This window comes from Acomys minous (assembly GCF_964271855.1).
Source record: "Acomys minous genome assembly, chromosome: 5".
NCBI lineage: Eukaryota > Metazoa > Chordata > Mammalia > Rodentia > Muridae > Acomys > Acomys minous.
The window spans coordinates 116,328,018-116,354,485 of record NC_140494.1 but is presented as its reverse complement, the minus strand read 5'-3'; the positions used below and the strand labels follow the sequence as shown (position 1 = coordinate 116,354,485).

At 42.5% G+C, this 26,468-nt stretch overlaps 1 protein-coding gene across 3 annotated transcripts in view; it reads right to left on the bottom strand.

Moving 5' to 3' along the window:
• Window positions 1–26,468, bottom strand: part of PTPN9 (protein tyrosine phosphatase non-receptor type 9) — a 79,220-nt gene that overhangs the window by 2,595 nt on the left and 50,157 nt on the right. For all 3 annotated transcript variants that reach the window (XM_084782266.1, XM_084782268.1, XM_084782267.1), the window contains exons 7-12: window positions 26,136–26,464; window positions 18,450–18,543; window positions 13,697–13,763; window positions 3,632–3,710; window positions 2,406–2,556; window positions 552–759 (exon numbers count right to left, since the gene is read on the bottom strand). In XM_084782266.1, the coding sequence (XP_084638392.1) occupies window positions 552–759; window positions 2,406–2,556; window positions 3,632–3,710; window positions 13,697–13,763; window positions 18,450–18,543; window positions 26,136–26,464 (928 nt within the window). The remainder of the gene's footprint in view (window positions 1–551; window positions 760–2,405; window positions 2,557–3,631; window positions 3,711–13,696; window positions 13,764–18,449; window positions 18,544–26,135; window positions 26,465–26,468) is intronic.

Below are 26,468 nucleotides of genomic sequence, written 5' to 3'. Positions count from 1 at the left end.
AAGGAGACCAACAGAGCAGACAAATCTTGGCCCAGGGGGTTGGAGCAGACTGATGCACCAAACAAGGACCAGGCATCTAGAAGACCTAGGTCTCCTGCTCTGCTGTAGCCAATAGGCAGCTCAGTCTCCATAGGGTCCCCTAGTAAGGGAGCAGGGGCTGCCCCCACCATGGACTCTGTTGCCTGCTCTTTGATCACTTCCCCCTGCCGGGTGCCTTAGCAGGTCACAGAGGAAGAGGATGCAAGCAGTTCTGATGAGACTCAATAGGCTGCGGTCAGTTGATAGGGAAAGAGAGCCCTCCCCTCTCTGAGGACTAGGGGAGGGGCATGGTAGGAAGAAGGAGGAAGGGAGGGGGCAGAAGGGAGGGATTGGGACATAAAGTGAACAAATTTTTAAAAATAATTTTAAATTAAAAAGTGATTATCATAGCAGTTTGCCACCAAAGGATTGAATGGGCTCTTTCTCTAATCACAGACATGCCCTAGCATTCGGTTCCTGCTCTCCACCCCCCACTGCCTCTGGATACATCACCAGTGTAAGAGGCACAGTACCTGTCCTGCCGATGCCTGCACTGCAGTGTACCACAATGGGCGGCTCAGGGCTCTGCCCTCTGGCTCGTGCTCCCAGGCTGCCAACAGCCACACTCTGCTGGTTTCTGACCACTCTCAGGAAGTCAATGAGGGAAGCTGCTGAAGAAGGGACACCGTAATCCGGCCAGCTTAGGAACTGGAAGTGGGTCACCTGGCGTTTCTGCCGCTCCTTACGTGAAAAAAGAAACAACAGTTAATGCCATCACTGCTCTACTCTGACTACCTTTGGCTTTTCCAGACTCTTAAAACCTTAGCCTTCATACCCACAAGGGTTCCATCTGCTCTCAACTTTCTTCACAATTGTTTCTCTACCTCAAACCCAAAGGAAGGGCTAAGTGTTTGGAAAGGCAGGGCATGAGGATCTTGTTTATTATTGTTATTATTAAATTATTATTGTTTTATTATTAAAAACAAAACAAAAAATTAGCCAGAGAGATGGCCAGCCCCGGGGAAGAACACACCAACTAATTACTTGTCCAGTGCCAAACAGTCTGCTTTGAAAATGTAATACAAGTAATTATATAGACTCAACAGGTTATATTTAGAAATATATATATATACAAATATGTATATGCATTAATAACAATTAGTGAAAAAAGAGGCTATGCATTTGAAGGAGAACAGGGAGAGTTTGGAGGGAAGAAAAGAAAGAGAGAACTGTTGTAATTAAATTATAATATCAAAAAAATCTTGCTTGAAAAAAATGTATTGTCAGGCATAGTAAACCTCTAAACCCCAGAATTCAGGAGGCAGAAGCATGTGGATGGATCTCTATGAGTTTGAGCCCAGCCTGGTCTATTTATACAGCAAGTTCCAGGTCAGCCAAAGCTACATAGCTCTGTCTCAAAATTAATAGTAACATATTTATTTTCTTACTGACTTTCTTCATTTTTGAGTGTGTATACATCTGCGTATGAGTGTGCGTGCAGGTGTACACATGCAGCACAGAGGAGAACATCAGGTGCCCTCCTCTAGCACACTCTGCCTGTTCCTCGCTAGGCTATAAGCCAGAGAGCCCTGTAACCCTCCTGCCTCTCCCTGCGTCAGCTGGTTGCAGGCAGGAACGGGACTCGAAGCTGGGTGCATGGGTGCTAAGATTTGAACCATCAGCCTCATGACTGAGTAGCAAGTACTCTAACAGCTGAAACATAATCTCTCCAGGCGCTCATTGTAGTTTTCTGATTCAAGATCCATACTGTGCAGTCCAAACTTTTCAAACGTGTTTTCCCACCTCAGCCTCCTACATGATAGGTTAATAAGCACGGCTTAGGATCCAGATTCCCAATGTTAAAATTTTTATTTCTCTTTTTGCCATTCTTGTATTGAGGTGATGACTATATTAGTTCTGAGTTGAGTATCATTTTTGGAAAGGAGAGGTGGGAGGTGTCTCTATTTGGAACTTACTATGTAGACCAGGGTGGCCTTGAACTCAGAGCCGCTTGCCTGTCTCTGGGATGCTGGGATTAAAGAGGGGCACTACATAACGGGCTTCTCAGTTAAGTATCTTCATCTTGTTTCCAGAAAAAAAAAATCAAAAGAAGCTTATAGTCTCCCTAAAATCCTAACTATTCCCTCCAGACAGTTCCTTTGTTGCTATTGTTTGGTTTTGCTTTGTTGAGACAGGACTCACTATGTAGCTCTTGATGGCCTGGAACTCACTACCTAGGCCAGGCAGACCTTGAACTCACAGACATCCACCACCCTCTTCTCAGTGAGTGCTGAGACTGAAAGTGTGCATCACCACCCTCAACAAGACTCTACGTAAAGGAGCTTCCCTACTTTCAAAAAAGTGAAAACATAGAAAGCTGCACTCACCTCTGTGTTGTGGATTTCTAGAGTCGTTTTCTTATAATGGCTCATGTTCTCCACTCCTAGATTTGTCACTGTGAGGAAGCCAAATCGGATCCGAGAGTCTTTTTCTAAAGGCCAGTACTGGCCACATTTTCTCCTGCCGCCTTCCTCAAAGCTGAAGACACAGAGAGCAAGTTAGGCCTTCTCTCTTGAACCCCCAGTAAGCTGCTTCCCACCAAACTGCTGAGCTCCCGGGCAGCCACGTCATCTGCACTGCTCCTGAAGTACAGCACTGATGCTTGGCAGAAAAAGAAGGAAAACTCTTCACTCTACACAGGTGCTAAAGCAGCTACAGCTAGCTGTCCAGTTAGCAGACATGCATTGTGCATTCACTGTATCATCTGGTCTCCCTCTTGGTACCTGGCTGTATTTCTCACTTACCTGGGATAAATACAGTTGAAAAAAAAAATACAGTTCCCTTCCACCATGGGCCGTTGGCTGACACAGAGATGGGAAAGACACAACCCCTGGATGTGACTAAGGAGGTCCACACACTTCCTCTCACCGTCTGTGACTGCCCTCACACTACTCTGGGGTAGTACTTCTTCCAACTATGGGTGGCTGTTAGCAACGCCCTGAGGAAGAGAACTGAGCAAACATCTTTTCTTTCTTTCCCATCTGAAATAGGTTATAATTAATAATGGAACTAATAAAATGTGAAATTTCTTAAATTTGGCAGAACTGCCAAATTTCAAAAACAACCCTTTATTCAGACCTCCCTGGCTCATGTGTCAACCTCTCGTTTCTGTTCCCTTACAGGTAGAGAGAGGAATGAACAGAAAAGTAGTCAAACGAAGCAGGAAATGAAAAGCAAAGGGAACTGGTAAATCAGCGGCCAGGAAGACATCTTTCCTCTTGAGACAAGACAAGAGGCAGCTTAAAGGTGAGCTACTCCTGTTTCCCAGCACTTCCTTCAATGAATAAGGCAGAACCCAGGATAGCCTTCACCTAGCCCCAGGTCCCTAGGATTATAGACTAACTATCTGCAAGGCTAGCCCCGCCTCCACCATGCCCTAGCATGTGAACTATGCATGTGCCATGGCTTTCCTAATCACTCCAGCTTGGGTTAGGGGGATGGGGAGAGTCTGTGGAAAGAAGAAGAAAGAAGGAAGAAAGAAGGAAGAAAGAAGAAAGAAGAAAGAAGAAGAAGAAGAAGACGACGACGACGAAGAAGACGACGACTAACTCACCGGGTGGTCATGACAATCACCAAAACCTTTTGCTCCCAAACCATGAGCCAGAAGTCCCGATAGGTATTCTCCAAAGGACCTGGCGTGGAAGGAAAAGACAACAAAGCCTTCAGAAGCATGCCTGTCTTTCTTAGACTCATCCTCCAAGGAGTATCTCCAAAGCATAGGTGTGAGCTCCCTACTGTTTCCCCCGCTTTTACTGTTTTTCTTTTCTTTCTTTCTTTTTTTTAAAAAAAGATGTATTTATTTATTGTCATGTATATAGTGTTCTGTCTGCATGTACACCTGCACGTCAGAAAGGGCATCAGATCACATTATAGATGGCTGTGAGCCACCATGTGGTTGCTGAGAATTGCACTCAGGACCTCTGGAAGAGCAGCCAGTGCTCTCAACCTCTGTGCCATCTCTCCAGCCCCTACTGTTTTTCTAAGCTAGGGTCTCATATAGCCTCAGGTTCACTATATAGTCCAGCACAATGTTGACCTCCTGTTCCTCAGGTCTCCACATCCCAAGTACTGCAATTCCAAGTATTCATATGAGCCTTGTCCTGTCTCTGCTTCTTCAGGGAGGTCCTCAGACCAACCATATCACCTCTGTATGGGTGGGTATTAGAAACACAGAATGAGCGGGCTGGAGAGATGGCTCAGCAGTTGAAAACTCATACTGTTCATGCAGAAGACCGAAACCCAGTTCCCAGCACCTACAACAGGTGTCTCACAACAGCCTGCAACTCCAGCTGCAAGGGATCCAATGCCCTCTTCTGGCATCCATAGGAACTAGCATTCATGTGCATACACACACACACACACACACACACACACACGCACACGCACACACACACACACACACACACTAAATCAGGCTGAAGAAACATTGGTTAAGACCACTTGATAGCCAGGTGTGCTGGTGCACGCCTTTAATCCCAGCACTCAGGAGGCAGAGGCAGGTGGATCGCTGTGAGTTCGAGGCCAGCCTGGTCTCCAACCAAGTCCAGGATAGCCAAGGCTACACAGAGAAACCTTGTCTCATAAAACAAAACACAAAACAAAACAAAACAAAAAGATGTCCAAGTGAGCCATATGTAGGAAGCATTGTTAAAGACCCACTCAGAACCCGGGCCACAGAGCCTCAGCAACCACATCTATGGTAACAGTGTCAGCTAAATACCTGCCTGTCCATTTCTGTTTCTACCTTACCTAGCCCTCAGCCTTTTAATACAGTAACTATTAAACCAGTTTCCTCTATGTCCCATTGTCTCAAATCCTTAGGACAAAGACCTAGTCGTCTTCATAGTTCATTTTATTGTTCAGCTTACTGATGTACTTACCTTCCCTCTTTCCCTTTTCCTTTTTTGAGACAGGATCTTACTGTAGAGCTCAGACAGGCCTCAAACTCGTGAAGCCTCAGCTGCTAGTATGCAGAGAGAAAGGCATGTGCCACCACAGCTAGCTTTCTTTCTCATTTTTTAAAATCTCTAATAAGACTTCTAGTATTCCTTATTAAAATTATCCCTACTATCAATTTTGTTAGTAAGTATGGGGGTATGATGTGGTGGGCAGGCATGCCATGGTACACATATGGATATGAGACCACCCTAATGCTAAGGATTTGTATTTGTCTGTTTTCTTTCACCTTACATGGGCCCAAGAACTTTGATTCAGGTCAGCAGGCCCGTACTACAAGCACCTTTACTCTGTGTATGAGTCATCTTAGTATTTTTAAATTATTTACCTTAAAATTTTTTTTTTATTTATTCATTTTTTTAATGTACATAGGTGTTTTGCCTACATGTGAATGTCTGTGTGAGGGTGTCAGATCATGAAGTTACAAACAGTTGTGAGCTGCCATGTGGGTCCTGGAAATTGAACCTGGGTCCTCTAGAAGAGCAGTCAGTGCTCTTTCCTGATGAGCCATCTCTCCAGCCTCTAAATTATTTACTCTTTTAAAAAGTTGAAGGTACAGGCTGGAGAGATGGCACAGAGGTTAAAAGCACCGGATGCTCTTCCAGAGGTCCTGAGTTCAATTCCCAGCAACCACATGGTGGCTCATAACCATCTATAATAAGATCTGGTGCCCTTTTCTGGACTGCTGGCTCAGAGACAGGCAGACTACTGTATAAATAATAAAAAAATAAAAAAATAATTTTTTTTAAAAAAAAGTTAAAGTTATTGGGTATGGTGGTGCACACCTTTAATTCCAGCACTCAGGAGGCAGAGGCAGATATATCTACAAAGCAAGTTCCAGGACAGCTAAGAGTACACAGAAAAACTTGCCTCAAAAGACAAAAACAAAACAAAGTTGAAGTCAACTTTAACATACCCATTTCCATCCTCTCCCAGTTGTCAAGCAAATTCTAGTAATTTTTTGCCCTCAGAGTGTTTTTGTTTGTTTGTTTGTTTGTTTGTTTTTGGTTTTTTGAGACAAGGTCTCTCTGTGTAGCCTTGACTGTCCTGGACTCACTTTGTAGACCAGCCCAGCCTCAGAGTGTTTTTGCTTTTACTCTTTAGCCCCTGCCCTTTGCCCTGTTCTTTACACTAAGTTTCATTGCCACAAGGACTTAATCGTTTTTTTGGTCTAAGTTACTAATAACATTCTAATATACTTTTCTTAATATCTCTTTTCCCATACAGTCTTATATTAAAAAAAAAGTTTCATCACAATACCGACACAGTGTCCCCTGACTCTAATCTTCTGTATTGTCTCCCTCACCTGTAATACAGTCCATTTCATCCATTTTAAAGATGTATTTATTATGTATTATTATTATTTATTATGTATACAGTATTCTGCCTGCATGTACATGTGCAGGCCAGAAGAGGGCACCAGATCTCATTATAGATGGTTATGAGCCACCATGTGGTTGCAGAGAATTGAACTCAGGACCTCTGGAAGAGCAGTCAGTGTTTTTAACCTCTAAACCATCCCTCCAGCCCCTTTTATCCAAGATTTATTTTACATTTTATTTATGTGCATGTGTGTGTTTGTAAGAGTGCATACCAAATGAGTGGGCACCTCCAGAGGTCACAAGAGGGCGCCAGATTCCCTGGGCCTAGAGTTACAGAAGTTCTGAGCAGCCCCATAGGGTTCCTGGGAACTGCTCTGGTCCTCTGCAAGAGCAGCAAATGCGGTGCCATCTCTCCAGTCCCTCTATCTATTTTTAAGTTCTCAGTCTTCCTCTAGGTTCTCCCTGACCAAGACACTCAAAGGACTTCCTCTCCCCTAAGCTGCAGAGGGCACGGCTGGTCCTAGATACTTCAACCATTTAAATTAGAGCATCTTACCTCAGACATTTAAGAAGATCTCCAGTTCAGTAAATAGGATGTGGAGGATAAATGCCTTTTGTGAAACTGCCCTTTATAATCAGAACCTGCACAAGGATGAGCACTCTGCAACAAATCCGTCTTTGTAACGACTCCTCAAGATAATTCTTCATGCCTTTCCAGTGTTTTTCCCTCTCCATTTTCAGAGAAGCAGGGTAATGCGAAGGTTAATCTGGACCAGAAAGCCTACTGGTTCCATTACTATTTCTGTGAAAGCCTTTTAGTAAGCACTAACATTTTGTGTGTGAAGACTGAAAAAGAAAGAGTGTGTGTGTGTGTGTGTTGTGTGTGTGTGTGTGTGAACAGCCACTCACCTATGCATGTGGAAGCCACTGCTACCTCTAGTGTCATTCTTCAGCTGCTGTCCTCCTTGCTTTGGATTTAGTGGTTTTTGGGGGGATTTGTTTTGTTTTTTGTTTTTTCGAGACAGGGTTTCTCTGTGTAGCCTTGGCTGTCCTAGACTTGCTTTGTAGACCAGGCTGGCCTCAAACTGACAGAGATCCACCTGCCTCTGCCTCCCAAATGCTGGGATTAAAGGTGTGCGCCACCACGCCTGGCCTAGGATTTAGTGGTGTTTTTGTTTTGGTTTTGACACAGGGTCTCTCACTGGGACCTAGGACCTGGGGCCTGGGACCTGGGGCTAGCAGGCTATGTTAGACAGCCCCTGGGCCCCAGGGATCCTCCTGCCTCTGCCTCCCTAGCACTGGGATAACAAGTGCCTGACACTAGCTCCCACATGGTGGCCCACCACCATGCAGTTCCAGGGGCTGATACTGTATTCTGGCATCCGTAGTCACTGCTTGCGTGGGGGGAGTGTCTTTTGAGACTGGGTCTCGCTGTGTAGCACAAGCTGGTCTTGAACCTATGATCCTACTGCCTCACCCTCCAGCAAGTATTATCCTTACTTAGCCATTGCTAATGGTTTGAATATGGAAAATAAAGCACATGAGAATGGATGTGGGCCAGTGATAGAATATTTGCTTGTCCTAGATAAGGCCCAGGGTTTGAACATTAGAACTGGGTGGGAGGGGAATCTAATAATAAAGTATATGAGAGCTACAAGTAGTAGCATTTGGAAGAGGACAGGGGTTAGAGACAGAGAAAAGTATTTTTATTGCTTTCTTTTTGTTCACATTAGAGTAAATCATATCTGTTGTAATTTATTAGAAGATGAAGATTAAAGCCGGGCTCAGTGAGACACACCTTTAATCCCAGCACTTGGAAGGCAGAGCTATGTGCATCTCTGTGAGTTTGAGGCCAGCCTGCTCTACAGAGCAAGTTCCAGGATAGCCAGGGTACACAGAGAAACCCTGTCTCAAAAAGCCAAAGGAAGCGCAGGGTGTTGTGGTGCATTCATTTAATCTCAGCACTCGGGAGGCAGAGGCAAGCGGATGGCTGTGAGTTCAAGGCCAGTCTGGTCTACAAAGTGAGTCTAGGACAGCCAAGGCTACACAGTGAAAGCCTGTCTGGGGGGGGGGGGGGGAAGGGAGGGGGAAAGCCAAAGGAAGGAAGGAAGGAAGGAAGGAAGGAAGGAAGGAAAAAAAGAAAATGAAGATAAAAATTATTCATTAGGGCTGGAGAGATGGCTCAGAGGTTAAGAACACTAACTGTTCTCCCAAAGGTCCTGAGTTCAATTCCCAGAAACCACATGGTGGTCACAACCATCTATAATAAGATCTAGTGCCCTCTTTTGGCCTTCAGGTGTACACACAGACAGAACACTGTATACATTATATATATATATATTTTTTCATTAACTCTTGGATCCAGAGATAATATTATTTTTTTCCAGCATCTCAAAGACCTTTTCTTTGTATACTTATAGATACATGCAAATAAAATATTAATAGAATAAGCCCCTGCCCCCATATAATAGTAAATCTTTTTAATGTAGCTTTCTATGGTGAAAACTACAATTCTTAAGACTGCAAAGATACCACATCAGCTATAAGTGCTGGCTGCTCTTCCATAGCACCTGGGTTTAACTCCTAACCACAAGATGGCTCACAACCACCTGTAACTACAGTTTCAGGAGACCCAACAGTACATCTAGCCTCCACTGGCACCAGACAAGCAAATGTCACACAAGACGTACATATAAGCAAAATACATAAAATAAAACTGTTTTAAAGTACAGCTCTTACAAATGAATTTGTTGGGTATGAGAATTTTGAAAATGCTGTAATCTAATGCATATTATGTTCTTTGATATTTAGAGTCATTCTAAGACCTTAAATATCTTTGTCAGTGCCTGTTTCTGCAAAGAAGCAATTCTAATATCGTAAGATGTTAGTACAAGCCAGTACATGGAAGGAAAAGGCAACAACATCAGGAATTCAAATTCATCCTCAACTACATAGGGATTTCTGGGACAGCCTAGGTTACATAAAACCCTTTTCAAAAAATCAAAAGATGTAGCCGGGTGCAGTGGCTTATGCCTCTAATTACAACACTTGAGGACACAGAGGTAGGCGGATCTCTGTGAGTTCAAGGCCAGCCGGGTCTACAAAGTGAGTCCAGGATAGCCAAGGCTACCCGGAGAAACTCTGTCTCAAAAAACGAAAGTGAAAAACAAAAAATAAGCTGGGCGTGGTGGCACACACCTGTAATCCCAGCACTCGGGAGGCAGATGCTAGCGGATCTCTCTGAGTTCGAGGCCAGCCTGGTCTAAAAAGCAAATCCAGAACAGGCTACACAGAGAAACCTGTCTCGAAAAAACCAAATAAACAAACAAATAGATAAAATAAAAGATAAAGAAAAGATGTAAGTGAAGCTGGGTATGGTAGTTCATGCCTATCTCTACACTTGGGTCCTGGGGCAGGAGGATCACTGTGAGTTACATACAGCCCAGCCCAAGCTACAGGCTGAAACACTATCTCAAAACAAACAACAGCAAAACCACCAAGGGGAAGCACATTACCTAGTTGGTAATGTGCTTACTGAGTGAGGACCTGAATGTGATCCCCTGAATGTGATCCCTAGTGCCCAGAGCCTTTCCAGCCCCATGCCTCTGCTGGAATCACTAAGTGCAGCACCACACTCAGCAAGTTCCAAACCAACAAGGCCTTCACAGTAAGCCCTGTCTGAAAAAGGGGGAAAAAAAAAAAAGGCTGGGGAAATGGCTCAGTGGGTAAAAGTTCTTGCCACACAAACATGAAGACCCCAAACCAAACCCCGGAACCCACATAACAAGCCAGCCATGGTTGTACATGCTTTTAACTCCAGCACTTGGAGGGAAAGGAAGGGCTCTCTAGAGCTTGCTGGCTACCAGCCTAGCTCAAGCTCGGTGACAGACCCCATCTCAAAGGAGTAAGGTGGAGAATGACAAAGAAGACACCTGATTTTCTCCTCTAGATTTGCCCACACATGAAAATAAACACTCTCACATATGTGTATGCATGTGAGCATATACTATTATCACACACACAAGTGAACTTCTATAGATGTAAAGTTAGTGGTTTACTTTGACACAAGCTTTTAAGAATTTCTGAGCTGGACATGGATTCAAATTCTGGTTCTACTACTAGCTGTGTGTTCAAGGTCACCTAACCAATTTGGCTTTGTTTGCTTATATAAACACACACACACACACACACACACACACACACACACACACACACACACACCCCTTCACAGATTTACTCTAATAATAAGAAATTATGCTCTTAAAATATAATAAATATATATATATTCTTAACAGATGACTTATTAGAAATATTACTAGCATGCATGTATGTGTATGTAAGAATCAGACTACTAGAGTCATGTATGGTGGTAGCTCATGCGCGTAATCTCAGCAATTAGAAGGTAGAGGCAGGGGGTCTGACTTTCACAGGAACTCTGGTGCCCCATATTTGACCATGTCCCCTGGAGAGGGAGACCTGGTGGCACTCAGAGGAAGGATAGCAGGCTACCAAGGAGAGACTTGATACCCTATGAGCATATACAGGGGGAGGTAATCCCCCTCAGTCACAGTCATAGGGGAGGGCAGTAAGGGGAAAATGGGAGGGAGGGAAGAATGGGAGGATACAAGGGATGGGATAACAATTTAGATGTAATATGAATAAATTAATAAAATATATTTTTTAAAAAGATAAACTTTATTCATAATAATAATCACATTTTCACTCATTCACTTGTGTTATAATTATCCAAATAAGCATAGATAATATTAATACTATGGACATTACCATTTTGGCAACTCAGTCTTGAATTGCCTTGAAAACTGAATTAATACCACTTTGACTCTCATGGCTAACATTGCTTAGTATGTTGGTAACATTAATCCAATGAACTACATACTTTCCTTTACCTTTTAGAGACCAATGGGGCTTTTCTAAAGTAATGATTCACTGAGGACCAACAGAATTTCCCATGCTTTTTTGTTTGTTTGTCTTATTCCTACAAGAAGCATATGCAATGAAAGATTAAATAAATATTACTAAGTTACTCAGGCCTTCTCTTTCTCATATATCTCTCCTATACGTTCCAATATTATACTTGTAGTCTTTAGAATTCTCTTGCTCTCTATGTGGAAAAAAGTTTTCAGAGAGTAAAGGCTAGTAAATTATTAGGATTATTTCTTGCATAATTATCTCTTTTAGCATATGATTCCTCTGTATTCCGTGACGAATGGAACATGTATACGCAACATAAGTGGAGCATATGAGCATCACAGGAAATGGAGCATGGTGATTCCATGATGAGTGTAGCATTAAGACCATTTATTTTTTTGTTTTGTTTTGTTTTTGTTTTTGTTTTCGAGACAGGGTCTCTCTGTGTTAGCCTGGGCTGTCCTGGACTCACTTTGTAGACCAGGCTGGCCTCGAACTCACAGCGATCCGCCCACCTCTGCCTCTGCCTCCCGAGTGCTGGGATTAAAGGCGTGCGCCACCACGCCCGGCTTTAAGACCATTTATGAGTGGGGTATGTAATCCTATGATGAAGTTCGTGTACATATAATGAAAATACAATGTGAACTGTTTAAGTGTTGCATATGCATATCTATCTCATGATAAATGAGTATGTGTATCTATGATGAATAAAGCATGTGAAACCCCCCCCACCAAAAAAAGAAGGTAGAGGCAGAAGAATCAGGAGTTCAGTCATCTTTAGCTACACAGACAGTATGAAAGAGCCCAATATAGACGAGACACCCCCAAAGGTGTGTGAACTTATATATGCAATGCAAATATACTTATTTATTCATTCCTCTTATATATCATTATATACCATGACAGTACCACAATGGAACACTGATACATCCTTAACTGATAGAAAGTCTACACAACTGTCCAGTAATTTGTCCTTAATGCCACTTTTTCCCTACAGAGGACACATCATAAGCCCCACATTTAGTTCTTTCTTTAGTAGTCTAGAACATTCTCTTCTTTTTTTCATGACTTACTTTTTTTTTCTTTTCAAGATAGGGTCTTGCTGATTAACGCAGGCTTACCTCCAATTGACTATGCAGAACAGGCAGGCTTTGAACTTGGGACCCTCTGAGTCATGTACATACCAGCATATCTAGCCTGAGCTAGTTTTCTTGTACTTGTGCTGAACAATCTGGATTTGTCTGATTTGTTACTTATAACTAGATGCAGATTTCTTTTGATTATTCTTACTATTTTCTTGAGGTGGTGGAAATCAAACTCAAATCTTCTAGGCATGTGCTAATCACTAAATAACATCCCAGCCTGAGTCAAATTTTTATAATGTGTGTGCATGATGTATATGTGAGTGCAAACTCCTGAGCTCTGATACCCTACGCTTTGGATTTCTATACTAAAACATAGTCCAAAGGCTTAGAGGCCTACATCTCTGGTTTTCTCTTGGTAGTGACTTTCCATGAATGTCTGGAACTGAAGCTCCAAACTTATCTGTCCTTTTCAACTATCACACTCTATGAGAGACTGGTTACCACACATTTCCTTTAAGAATTATGCCATCTGAGCTGGACGTGGTGGCTCACACCTTTAATCCCACACCTTTAATCCCAGGCAGAGGCAGGAGGATTGCTGTGAGTTCGAGGCCAGCCTGCTCTACAAAGCAAGTCCAGGACAGCCAAGGCTAACACAGAGAGACCCTGTCTCAAAAACAAAACAACAACAACAACAACAAAAGAATTATGCCATCTGAAACAAACAAACAAAAAAGAATTATGCTATCTGAGTTGGGTGTAACAGCACGTTTAACTCCAGCAATGGAAAAGCAAATGCAGGTAGACCTCTCAGTTCAAGATCAGCCTCATCTACAGAGCAAGTCCCAGGACAGCCAGGGCTACACAGTGAAACACACACATACAAACACACACACACACACACACACACACACACACACACACACACACACCAAAACAAACAACCAACCAAACAATGACCTGGAGGCTGGAAAGATGGCTCACCAACTAAGAACATTTGCGGCTTGATCCTGAGGGCTAAGATTTGGACCTCCATAAAAGCTGGAGATAGGGACTGGAGAGATAGCTCAGTGGTGAAGAACACTTGCTGTCCTTCCCAAGGACCCAGGCTTAATTCCCAGAACCTACATGGCATCTTACAACAATTTGCAACTCCAGGTTCAGGAGATCTGACACCCTCTTCTGGTCTCTGTGTACATGGTACACAGACCTACATGCAGACCAAACATTCACATGAATATAACCACAATTTTTAAAAAATCACCTGAAATACATAACCACATGCAGGTGGCACAAAAATCAGCATGTAAGGCTAAAATAGCTTACCTTGTGTGCCAATATAAGCATTCTTCTGCTTGTAGCCATCCATGAAACTGGCATTGATGTAATCTGTCTAATAATAAAAGGGAGACATTATTGCAAGTGTGTGCATATGCCATATGGCTCACCAAATGATCTACGTGCTGGGTAAGTTCAGTTCAAGGAGTGGATACTGTCTTCCTGTCAAGCAGAAAATAAAAAGTAACAGGGCCAATTTAGCATTGGTGGGGGTTAAAATTCTGAGTTACTTTTTATTGGTAGTGAAAGGGTGTAAAGAGGAGGCAGGGGTATACTGAGTGGAAGGGTGCTGCTGTGGGCCACTTGTTTCACTTCAGCAAATGTACTAGAACAACTGCATGGATGGATGGATGGATGGGTGGATGAATGCATGGAAGATGAGTGGATGGAAGAATGGATGGATGGATGGATTTCATAATGACTCTTTCATCATATCATACACAAAATTTAAGTCGTACATAGTGTCACATGCCCGTAATCCCAACATTCAAGAGGCAGAGGCTGAAGGATCACTTCAAGTTACCATTGTCTACAGTGGTAAATTCTAAGCCAACAGAGCCACATGGTAAGATCCTGTCTCTCTTTAAAAAAACAATTCATTTATTTATATGTATGCATGTTCTATCTGCATGTACACCTGCATTCCTGAAGAGGGCATCAGATCCCATTATAGATGGTTGTGAGCCACCAGGTGGTTGCTGGAAATTGAACTCAGGACCTCTGGAAGAGGGGCAGAGGCGGGTGGATCTCTGTGAGTTGGTGGCCAACCAGGTCTACACAGTGAGTCCAGGTCAGCCAAGGTTACACAGAGAGACCCCATCTTGAAAAACCAGCAGGGGGGTGGGGTGGGGGAGAAGAGCAGCAGACAGTGCTCTTAACCGCTGAGCCATCTCTCTAGCTCCTGAAAGATCCTCTGTTTAAAAAGGAAAACTTGTCGGGTGTGGTGATGCAGGCCTTTAATCCCAGAACTCAGGAGGCAGAGGCAGGTGAATTGCTGTGAGTTCGAGGCCAGCCTGGTTTACAAAGTGAGTCCAGGACAGCCAAAGCTATACAAAGAAACCCTGTTTCAAAAACAAAAACAAAAACAAGAAAGAGAATTTGGCCGGGCTTGGTGGCGCATGCCTTTAATTCGAGAACTCAGAAGACAGAGGCAGGCGGATTGCTGTGAGTTAGTTCAAGGCCATCCTAATCTACAAAAGTGAGTCCAGGACAGCCAGGGCTGTTACATAGAGAAACCCTGTCTTGAAAATCTAAAAAAATAAAAAATGAAAACTTATTTAAAAAAACCAAAAATACCTCAAAATAGAACGAATACTCAGAGAAAGATGTTAAAATAATTAAATTCTCAGAAGAAAGTAGGCTGAGTAAGCCGTAGTGGAAGAAGCCAGTATGCCACACTCTTCAAAATGCTTTTTAGGTCAATCTTTTTTTAAAAAAATATTTATTTATTTATTTACTTACTTACTATTTGTTTTACATGAGTGCTCTCGCTGAATGAACACCTGCACACCAGAAGAGGACATCGGATCCCAGTACAGATGGTTGTGAGCCACCATTTGTTTGCTGGGAATTGAACTCATGACCTCTGGAAGAGCAGACAGTGCTCTTAACTGCTGAGCCAACTGTCCAGCCCCTTAAGTCAGTGTTTATCATAGCAACAGAAGAGAACATACTAACACATCCCTGAAACTATAAAGGAGACATCATTTTCAAAACGTAAACCTATGCTATGAATATTAGTGACCAGAGTGCTTGCCTAGCATGCAAGACGCCCTGGGTTCAATTCTCAGCACCACAAAACAAACAAAAAACCCAGTCTTTTACAAGTACACATGTAACCCTAGCACTTGGCCAGCAGAGGCAGGAGGATCCAAGTTAAGGCCATCCTGGGCTACATATAAAGTTTGAGGCCACACTGGCCTACATGGGACCCTGTCAGTAAACAAATAAGAAGTAAATAATCAAAGCTGGTGTGTTTGTGGTAAATGTTTCTGAACCAAAAATGCTGGAGAGTAAGACAGGAGGCCACCCTGGCTATATAACATCCTACTTCAAAAAAGAAAATTCAAGGGCAGGAACATAAATTTCTCTTTACTGTTAAAACAGTCTTTGGCATGATTTGTAGTAACGGAACTACACGTCAGGCAATGACGATCTTCTGATTAACTACAGGATGACTAGAATTCTCTCCTGTTGCACTGGGACTTACACATTCGCAAATATTTGTGAATATGCTAATTCACAGACATATTCCCAATACCTGCATATACACCAGGCACTAATCCTCAGATTAATCATAGGATGATTAGAATAATCTCCTAGAACACTGGGATTCACTCACAAATATTTCTTAAAACTTGTCAAGCACTGTTCTATACACTGGTGACAGAGCACTCAACAAAGCAGATAAAAACAGTCACCTTTTTGTTTGTTTGTTTGTTTTTGACTCTAGAGACCCAACTCAATCATTATCCTCCACTGCTGAAAAGAATGTGGTAGGACAGTTCTGGGAGGACTATGAGCAAGGAGCTTAGTTAGCTCTGTCATGAAAGAAGAAACTGCTACATAAGCAGAACTCTGAAGGCCTCAAAGAGAAGGGTCAAGAAAGTGTGACGCCATGAGCCACGATTTTTCTCAAAATTATCCTCAAGCAAAGTAAGGGCTAATACATCAATATTTACAGTGCAAGTCATGTTAATAGATGCTCTTAATTTCCTTTACTTTGAAGGAGGAACTATAATCAATACTAATTTGTGGGGAGGGAGGAGTTGTTTGTTTATGTTTTCCATCCACCTTTGTTTATTATTATTTGTGTGTGTGTGTGTCCACACATGCAGGCACTTGTGTGGCATACACATATACAAAGGTTCGAGGACAACTCAAGGGAACTCACTTTTCTCCTTCTACCATGTAGTTATGGGCACTGAACTGACGTTGTCAAGCTTGGCAGCAAATGCCTTGACCTGCTAAACCATAACCAGGCCAGGATTTGGATGGCTTTATGCTACATTTTATTTTACTTGAGAGGGTCTTGCTATATAGCCCAGGTTGGCTGCAAACTCTTTAGTTTAAGCTCATATAGAACTTGCCACTCTCCTGCCTTAGCCCCCCCCAAGAACACACCAATGTTATATGTTTACAATTACAGAGGTTAACAGAAAAAACAAATGATGGTCAGATTTAAAAAAAAAAAAAAAATAGGGTGGCCAAGATGGCTCAGCAGGTAAAGACCCTGATGCCACCTGAGTTTGGTGCCCAGAACCCACCTACTAGAAAAGAAACAATTCCTGAAAGTTGACTTCTGAGCCTTCAGTGCATGCACACGCGCATACACACACACAAACACATAATGAAATAAATGTACAAAAAGGTAGCCACACATGGTGGCACATGCCTTCAATGCCAGCACTCTAGAGAGGCAGTGGCAGAACTCTCCACATTCAAGACCAGTCTGGTCTACATAACAAGTTTCAGGATAGCTGAAGCTACATAGTAAGATCCTGTCTCAAAGAAACAAAAACAGGGGCTGGAGAGATGGCTCAGATGTTAAGAGCATTGGCTGCTTTTCCAGAGGTCCTGAGTTCAATTCCTAGCAACCACAGGGTTGCTCATAACCATTTAGGATAAGATCTGGTACCCTCTTCTGGTGTGCAGGCATACATGCAAGCAGAACACTGCATATAAATAAATAAATAAATCCTTTTTAAAAAATTTTATAAAACAAAAAAGAAACATAAACAAAAAACTATTTGGCTGTCAAGATAGCACAAGGATAACGGCACTTGCCACAAACCCCGAGTAGGAATTCAGCCCCAAGACCTATATACTAGGAAAAAAGAACCAACACCCAAAAGCTTTCCTCTGTCCTCCTCATAGGTGCTGTGGCACATGTGCCCATGTACGGATACACAAACTATACATAACAGCCAGGCGTGATGGCATATACCCTGTGTGTGTGTCTGTTGGTGTGTGTGTGTGTGTGTGTGTGTGTGTGTGTGTGTGTGTGTGTGTGTGTTTGGTGTTGTTTAGAAGGGTCTCTCTACAGAGCCTTAGTTGTCCTGGAACTCACTATGTAGACCAAGTTGTCCTGGAACTCACAGATATCTGCCTGCCTCTGCCTCTTAACTGTTGCCATTAAAGACATGTGTGACCATGCCAACTGATGGCATACATTTTTAATGATAGCACACAGGAGGCAAAGACAGGCCTATCTCTTTGAGTTAAAAGCCAACCTGGTGGCTGGGCGGGTGGTGGTGGCACACACCTTTAATCCCAATACTCTGGAGGCAGAGGCCAGTGGATCTCTGAGTTCAAGGCCAGCCTGGTCTACAGAGTGAATTCCAGGACGGCCAAAGCTACACAGAGAAACCATGTTTTGAAACATGCCCCCCACCCCCCAAAAAAACAAAAGTCACCCTGGTCTATATTGCAAGTTCCAGGCCTGGCAGGACTAGTGAGACACTGTTAAATAAAAGAAAAAAAGAACTCGTAATATGTCAGAATGCTGGCATTCACAAGCAAACAAGCAAAACAAAAACCGATTTATTCTTTTCAGAATGGTTAACATGGATATTTAAGGACTGTCTCTAGCCTCAGACTACTACATAACAAAATTAGAACTCAGACTTCACCTCTGGCTTTAGAGTCCATCTCACCCTTCTGCAGCACAAAACTAACCTTCACCTTGAAAGGGATTTAATTTTCCACGGTGCTGAGAAAAAAATGGCATTTCTCTATTTACCTGAGTATGGCCACTTCGTTTTGTCAGCTTCACTCTCGTTTGGTCCAGGCAGGGTACATCTCCATATCGGTTTTTCTCCAGGTTTCCTGGAGACCTGAAGAAAATGAGAGGCAAGTTAAAAAGTAAGGTAAAATATGAGGGTCAGGAGTCCGAGGTCATTCCCAGCTGTATGCAGAACCTCAGCACAGCCAGCACTACACATGACTCCTTTTCTAAACACAGACGAGAAAGGAGGCTGCACCTCAGTGTTTTCTCAACACTCACTGCTTTTGCTTTGTACTATTTGATTCTGGAAAAAAAATTAGATATATCATCGATTAAAAACTAAAAACTTGGCCGGGCATGGTGGTGCACACCTGTAATCCCAGCACTCAGGAGGCAGAGGCAGGCGGATCTTCGAGAGTTCAAGGCCAGCCTGGTCTACAAAGTGAGTCCAGGACAAGAGAAACCCTGTCTCAAAACACCAAATCAAACCAACCAAAGAAAGAAACAAAAACGTAAAAACTTACCAAGACCATTTACATATAATAATATCCTCTACTGCTGAAGGGCTGGAGGTGTAGCTCAGTTGGAACAGAGCTTTCTATGCATGCACAAAACACTGGGTTGGCTCTTCAGTCATGGCATCAGCTGGGTATGACAGCACTTGCCTTAAGGCCATGACTCAGGTGGTAAAGCCAGGAGCATCAGAAGCTTAGTGTCAAACTTAACCACACCCAGAGTTTGAGATTCAGTCTCAAAGGAGTAAAGTACTCTATACTTTATTATACACATGTGCATACATAATGGTATAAACAAAATGGCTGGAAACATACCATATTCATACTAGGAGCTATTTGAGTAGCTGCTTGTTAAGAAAGAGACCTGAGGGCCAGGCCTGGTGGCGCACGCCTTTAATCTCAGCACTCGGGAGGCAGAGGCAGGCAGATCACTGAGTTCGAGGCCAGCCTGGTCTACAAAGAGAGTCCAGGACAGCCAAGGCTACACAGAGAAACCCTGTCTCGAAAAACAAACAAGCAAACAACAACAACAAAAAAAAAAAAAAAAGAAAGAAAGAAAGAAAGAAAGAAAGAAAGAGAGACCTGAGGGTGAGGATTGGGAGTTATTTCAGCTTCATAATGAATTTTCTCATATAATAAAATGACAAATATGACAAAACAGTTACAAGTGTCAGTTCTAATCACAGCAACTGGAGGTTTCATACCTTGTACTTTTCTACATATAGTTTTACTTCATCTTTTTTATGTAAATTTTCATTTATTTACTTGGTGCCAGGGGGCCCATATAGAAGTCAGAGAAACTGCAGAAGTTGGTTGTCTCCTTTCACTCATCAGGTCCTGAGCTTGGCACTAGCATGTCTAGCCACAGGGCCACCTCACTGCTCCCTTTATTGGTGTTTGGTCTTTGTTTTGTTTTGTTCTGAGACAGGCTCTCATACTACAGTCCAGGTTGGCCTCAAACTCTTGGCAATTCTCCTGCACTCTCCCAAGTATTGGGTTTACATTCCGAGCCACTGTACCTGGCTCTTTTCTACATCTTAAATTCTCCTTCGGGGCTGGAATGATAGCTTGGCAGTTAACACTTAGAACTGCCTGCAATTCCAGTTCTAAGGGTCGGATATCCCTCTGATGTCTGCAGGTACCTGTACGCATAACACACATAAATAAAAACAAAACAAAGCAAAACTTCCCCTCATCCCATGCAAATTAGTTGATTAAAAAAAAGTAAGAAAGATGATTCAATGTGACAATTCCCCTACTCAAGAAATTAATGAAGAAGTAACTGCATCCAATGGCAAAATAAATATTTATCTAAACTTTACAATTTCTACAAAACATAATTCAAACTAGACCATAGATTAAAATTGAAATCACAAAACTTTGAGGGGGAAAAAATCCAGAAAAGAATTATCAGCTTTTAAGGTAAAACGCTCTTTGATTTGGGGCTGACGCCAGCTCCACGGACAGGCCCAAAAACCTGTGTACAATACCAGGATGAGGCGAAGGTGCAGGGAGAGAACCCCACCACACTCACACACACACATGTCGTCAAGCACGGGGTGGGGGGTTGTTTGTTTTCTTTTTATTTTTCTTTCTTTTTTCTTTGAGACAGGGTTTCTCTGTATAGCCCTGACTGTGAACTTCCTCTGTAGAACAGGCTGGCCTCAAACTCATAGAGATCAATCTGCCTCTTCCTCCTGAATACTGGAATACTGGTGTATGCCACCACTATCTGGCTACATTTTTTGTTTTGTTTTGTTTTGCTTTGTTTTTTGAGACAGGGTTTCTGTGTGTAGGCTTGGCTGTCCTAGACTCACTTTGTAGACCAGGCTGACCTTGAACTCACATCGATCTGCCTGCCTCTACCTCCCGAGTTCTGGGATTAAAGACATACACCACCACGCCCAGCACTGGCTACATTTTTTACAGTTAAAAAATAAAGATTTGTATGTGGAAAATGATTTACAAAAATATTTATAAATGGGACTTTATAAATATTAAAATCTTTGCTTTGCAAGAAGCTTTGTTAAAAAGATGAAAAGGTAAATTTAAAAGCAATAAAATTTAAAATCCACAAACCCAATTTTTAAAAATGAATATTTGGAATTTACAAAGAATTCTCAAATCCTGTTATTTTCTACTGTCTTTCTGTTTTTAGACAGAATCTCATAGAGCCCAGGCTAGCCCAACTTGCTATGTAGTCAAGAATGCTATTGAGCTTCTGGTCCTCCTGCCTCCTGTAACGACTGGCTTACAGGCATGCACCACACCCCTCAGAATTCTAGAACCTTAATAGCTTAAAAGAAAACAAATTATAAAGTGGAGATGTACAGATGGTGTATCAGGACATGACAAGATGTTTGATATCATTATCCATTGGCAAGATGCTAAGGAAAACTACAGTGAGTCTCACAAAACACCTGTCAATACAACAGAAGAGTAACACCATTCAACACAAGTGAGGATGCAAAGAAATGGGATTTCATACACTTGGTAGGAATGTACAATGACTCAGGCACTCTAGAAAACAGCTGGGCAACCTCTTGTAAAAAACTGACAATTACAACAGCACACAGCAACTGCTTCCCTGGACATTTGTGCCATAGAAGGGGAATGTATTTTCCTCACTAACCTAAGCACTTACTGGGTTTGAACAGTTAAATGCATTTATTGCTTTTGCAGAGGACTTAGATTCCATGCGCAGCACCCACGTGATGGCTCACAAACTATCCTTAACTCCAGTACTAGGAGACCAGATACTCTCTTCTGACCTCTGAAAAAATCAGACATGCTCCTGATGTACATACATACATGCAGGCAAGCAATCATACACATAAAAATATATTAAATTTTTTTCAAGGGCTGGAGAGATGGCTCAGCAGTTAAGAGCACTGTCTGCTCTTCCAGAGGCCCTGAGTTCAATTCCCATCAACTACATGGTGGCTTACAACCATCGACAATGTGATCTGATGCCCTCTTCAGGTGTGCAGATGTACAAGCAAGCAGAGCACTGTATACATAATAATAAATAAATATTTAAAAAAAAATTTTTTTCAAAAAAGAAAAGAACCAAATATATAATAACTTGTAATTAGCCAGACACTGGAAACAATCTAGACATTCTTCAATGGGTAAATAGTTAAATAGTCTGCTACATCCATACCCTATGATATCAAGCAGAATAAAAAGGAACTGACCATCACAATACAATATGATCGTATTTACATACCAACCCTCTAGAATGGACAAAACTACAGAAATGGACAGTAGATTCATGGTGAAAGTGTTAGAAACAGAGATGTAGACACAGGGCATAGCTATGCATGCCTTTAATCCTTGCATTTGGGAGGCAGAGGCAGGCAGAATCTGTGAGTTTGAGGCCAGCCTGCTCTACATAGTGAGACCTTGTCTCAAAATATCAGAGAGAGGGAAAGGGAGAGGGAGAGAGAGAGGAAGGGGGTGGGGAGAGAGAGAGAGGGGGGGGGGAGAGAGGGAGAGGGAGAGAAATGGGGAGGTGTCAAAAGCTAGGTATAGCCAGGCCAACAGCACAAGCCTGTAATCTCAGGACTCAGGGAGGCAGAGGCAGGTGTATCTCTGTGAGTTCAAAACAGCCTGCTCTACAGAGTCCAGGATAGCCAACACTACATAAAGAAACCCTGTTTTGAAAAAAACAAAACAACAGTAACAACAGAAAAGCCAAGCATACTAATTAAAAGACAGTACGGGGGATGGAGAGATGGCTCAGTAGTTAAGAGCACTCACAGACTGTTTTTCCAGAGGACCCAGGCTGTATTCCTGACACCCACTTGACTGAAAACAACACCAATCCTTGAGGCTCCATTGCCCTCTTCTGGCCTCCGAGGGCACACACATGGTACACAGACATAGAGGTAAAAATACCCATACACATATAATAATAAAAAATTAAATCTCAAAAGAAATTTAATGAACAGTAAGAGGGAGATAGGTGGTGATAAATCTGTCTGGATCTTGAATATGGCAACAGACATACAAACCTAAAGTACATGACAAAACTGAATAGAAACAAACAACACACACACACACACACACACTCAAGTAAAACTGGTAAAATCTGAATCAAATCAGTGATTCAATGTCAACATCCTTGCTATGACATTATACCAATTATGAAAGACAGAAGATATAACAGATAAATTGGTAAGTCTACATATAATCTGCCTCATTTCCTATGAACAACTCACAATATGAATATATAATTGTCTCATAATTCATTTTTAAAAATCTGAATTAGCAGGGCCTAGTGATGCATATCTTTAATCCTAGCACTCAGAAGGCAGAGGTAGGTGGAACTCTGTGAGCTGAGGCCATCTTGGTCTTCAAATCAAATCCAGGACAGCCAGGGCTATTACACAAAGAAACCCTGTCTGGAAATGCCTCCACCCCAAAAGCCTGCATTAAATTTTAAAGTTTTTTTTTTTAACTATGCGCGTTGAGTGTTTGCCTGCCTATATATATATCACCATGTATGTCTGATGCCCACCAAGTACAGCGAGAACATTAGATCCCCTGGAACTAGGATCACAGTTTGGAACCACCATATGGGTGCTGGAAACTGAACTAGGTCCTCTACAGGAGCAACACGTCCTTTTAACTGCTGAGCCATTTCTCCTGCCCCTAAAGATTTGTTTTTATCTTATTATGTGTATATATGTGTGTGTGGTTATATGCCATGTGTGTATGGGTGCTTGCAGACACCAGAAGTGGGTCCTGGATCCCTTGTAGCTCCAGTTATAAAGAGTTATAAGCTGTTATGAGCTGCCCATGTGGGTACTGGAAACTCAACTCTGATCCCTTGGAAAAACAGCAACTGCTTTTAATTGCTAATTTATTTGTCCAGATCTGGACTTTAAATAAGACATATTATATTATATATTGATATATTATATTTATATATAGGTATATGTAATTATAAATATATCACATATTGTATATATTGCCTATGTTTGTAATATATATAACCATATAATCAAACACACATGCATATATATCTCACAGAGGTATAACACACAGACATACACACAGACACACAGAGAATTGCCTCTTCTCAGTTATTGAGACATTATTTTCCCTCTCCCAAAATTCTATCAAAAGCCGAGCATGATGGCACACACCTTTAATTCCAACCCCCAAGAAGGAAAGGCAGAGTTCAAGGTCAGCCCGGTCTACATAGCCAAGTTCAGGACAGCTAGGGCTGTGTAGAGGGATGCTGTCTGTCTTAGCTACTTTTCTATTTCTGTGATAAAACACCATGACTGAGACAAATTATAAAATAAAGAGTCTAATTAATTGGGCTTCTGTTTTCAGAGGTAAGAGTCAATGATGGCGGGACAAAGGTACAGTAGTAAAATGGCTGAGAGCTCACATCTTCAATAGCAAGTAGGAGGCAGAGAGACACACTGGAAATGAGACAAGTCTTTTGAACCTCAAAGCCCATTCCTACTGACACACCGCCTCAAACAGGGCCACACCTCCTAATCCTTCACAAACAATTCCACAAACGGGGCGCCAAGTCTTCAAACACAAGCCTATGAAGGTTTTTCTCAGTCCGGCAACTACACTGTCTAAAAAGCAGCAGCTGCATAAGCCAAGGCACCAGGAGGGCGAGCTCTTTGACACAGGAGAAATATGAGATTACAGAGCACCACAAGGCTGATGAGAAAACTGTGGACTCACAGTTCCTCAACTGCAGGGCTACCTGCAATCTCAGTTCTCCTGGACAAATAGGCTGTATCCTCACAAACTGGTGTTCTAAGTTGCTAATGACCTAATTAAACAGCTTTGTACATTAAAAAATAAAAATGAAAATAAAATAAAAAAGGCGCCCCCCCCCCCCCCCCGTTTTGGTGAGTTACAGGCTAGTCCAGGCTATATAGCAGGATCTTATCTCAAACAAAATAACTAATTATTATAATAAATAAATAGCTAGATAGATAGATGAAAGACAAGGTAGAAAAGCTAACATCGAATTTTGACCTCTACAGATGTACAGATACAAATACACACAAATACATCCTAAAACAAAATGGAGAGAAATGTCCTATGCTGCAACCATATTCATCAAGCACTATGAGTCAGTGATAAACCAGCCAGATGATTTTATGGTGAGATTTAGGTAGAAGCCAAGTCCTAATAGGTTAAATTCCTAAAAAGCAACTCTTCTCTCTTCTGTCATGGGATCCTCTTAAATGCAAGACAAGATATAGTATCATATTACATTTTGAGCCTTTTAAAAACAGTCTACAAAGTGAGTGAGTTTCAAGCCAGCCAGGGCTACACTGTTTCAAATAGAAAAAAAAAAAAAGGAAATATATAAATGCATATTCATCATTTCAAGGTTCCCCTATTGGTACCACCAGACATTTCAAAGCAAAAGGCATCAGCAACAAGCCCAAAGCAGGAGGTGACTCTAGATGAAACCATTAAAGTGACTGTGAAGCTTTTGTGTGTGTGTTGGTACATATGTATTGTGCACAGCTACGTGCAGAAATGAAAAAAAGGGAAAAAAAAGAATTAACGGCTGGGTGGTGGCGGTGCACACCTTTAGTCCCAGCACTCGGGAGGCAGAGGCAGGTGGATCACTGTGAGTTTGAGGCCAGGAGGCCAGCCTGGTCTACAAATTGAGTCTAGGACAGCCAAGGCTACACAGAGAAACCCTGTCTCGGAGAAAAAAAAGAAAAGAAAGAAATGCACATGCCTATGTGTATGTGTGTGTGTGTGCAGAAGATAAAGCAGGTCGTCAGGCGCCTTCATCTGTTGTTCTCCACCTTACTGCCTGTGTCCGCTGCACAATGCTGGAGTTGCAGCCATCCCTAGCTTTCTATATGGCTGCTGGAGATTTGACCTGAGATCCTCATGTTGCAGAGCAGGTGCTCTTACCCACTTACCTACTCCTCATGAAGCGTTTATATGCATTTGTTGTTTTAAATGTTTCCCTGACTGGCCTGAAGATCACTAAGTAGACCAGGCTGGCTCCTAACTCACAGAGATTGGCTTCCGTCTGTCTTCCAAGTGTGGGGAATAAAGGCTCGAACCGCCACGGTCAGCCTTCCTGTGAACTTCCCAACACCAAGGAAATCCGCTATGAAGGAACAGCTGCAGTCACCAGCTTGGTAACTGACTGCCAACTCAACACTCTCCTACTTACATGGAGCAGTGGAAAGTGCCAACAGGGTTCTCACGACGAATGTCTTCATACTCCTCATATATGCCCCGCTTTTGCCTGGTGTTCACATAGTCTACCAACTCCTGGATGGTCATGGCATGGGGACCTGGAACATGTACTGAGTCCCAGTCTAAGGCTGGAGGTAGGGAAAACAGGATGATCTCATCGAAGGGATCTGGGTGGCCATTCACTTGAGGCAGGAACTGGAAATTCCACGTGGCGAGGTCAATTCTGACGTACCCACCCAGGTTTTCTGGAAGGCACTCCCTCGGCAGGTGCTGGGTAACTTCAGACGTCTTCACTATCTGAATCTGT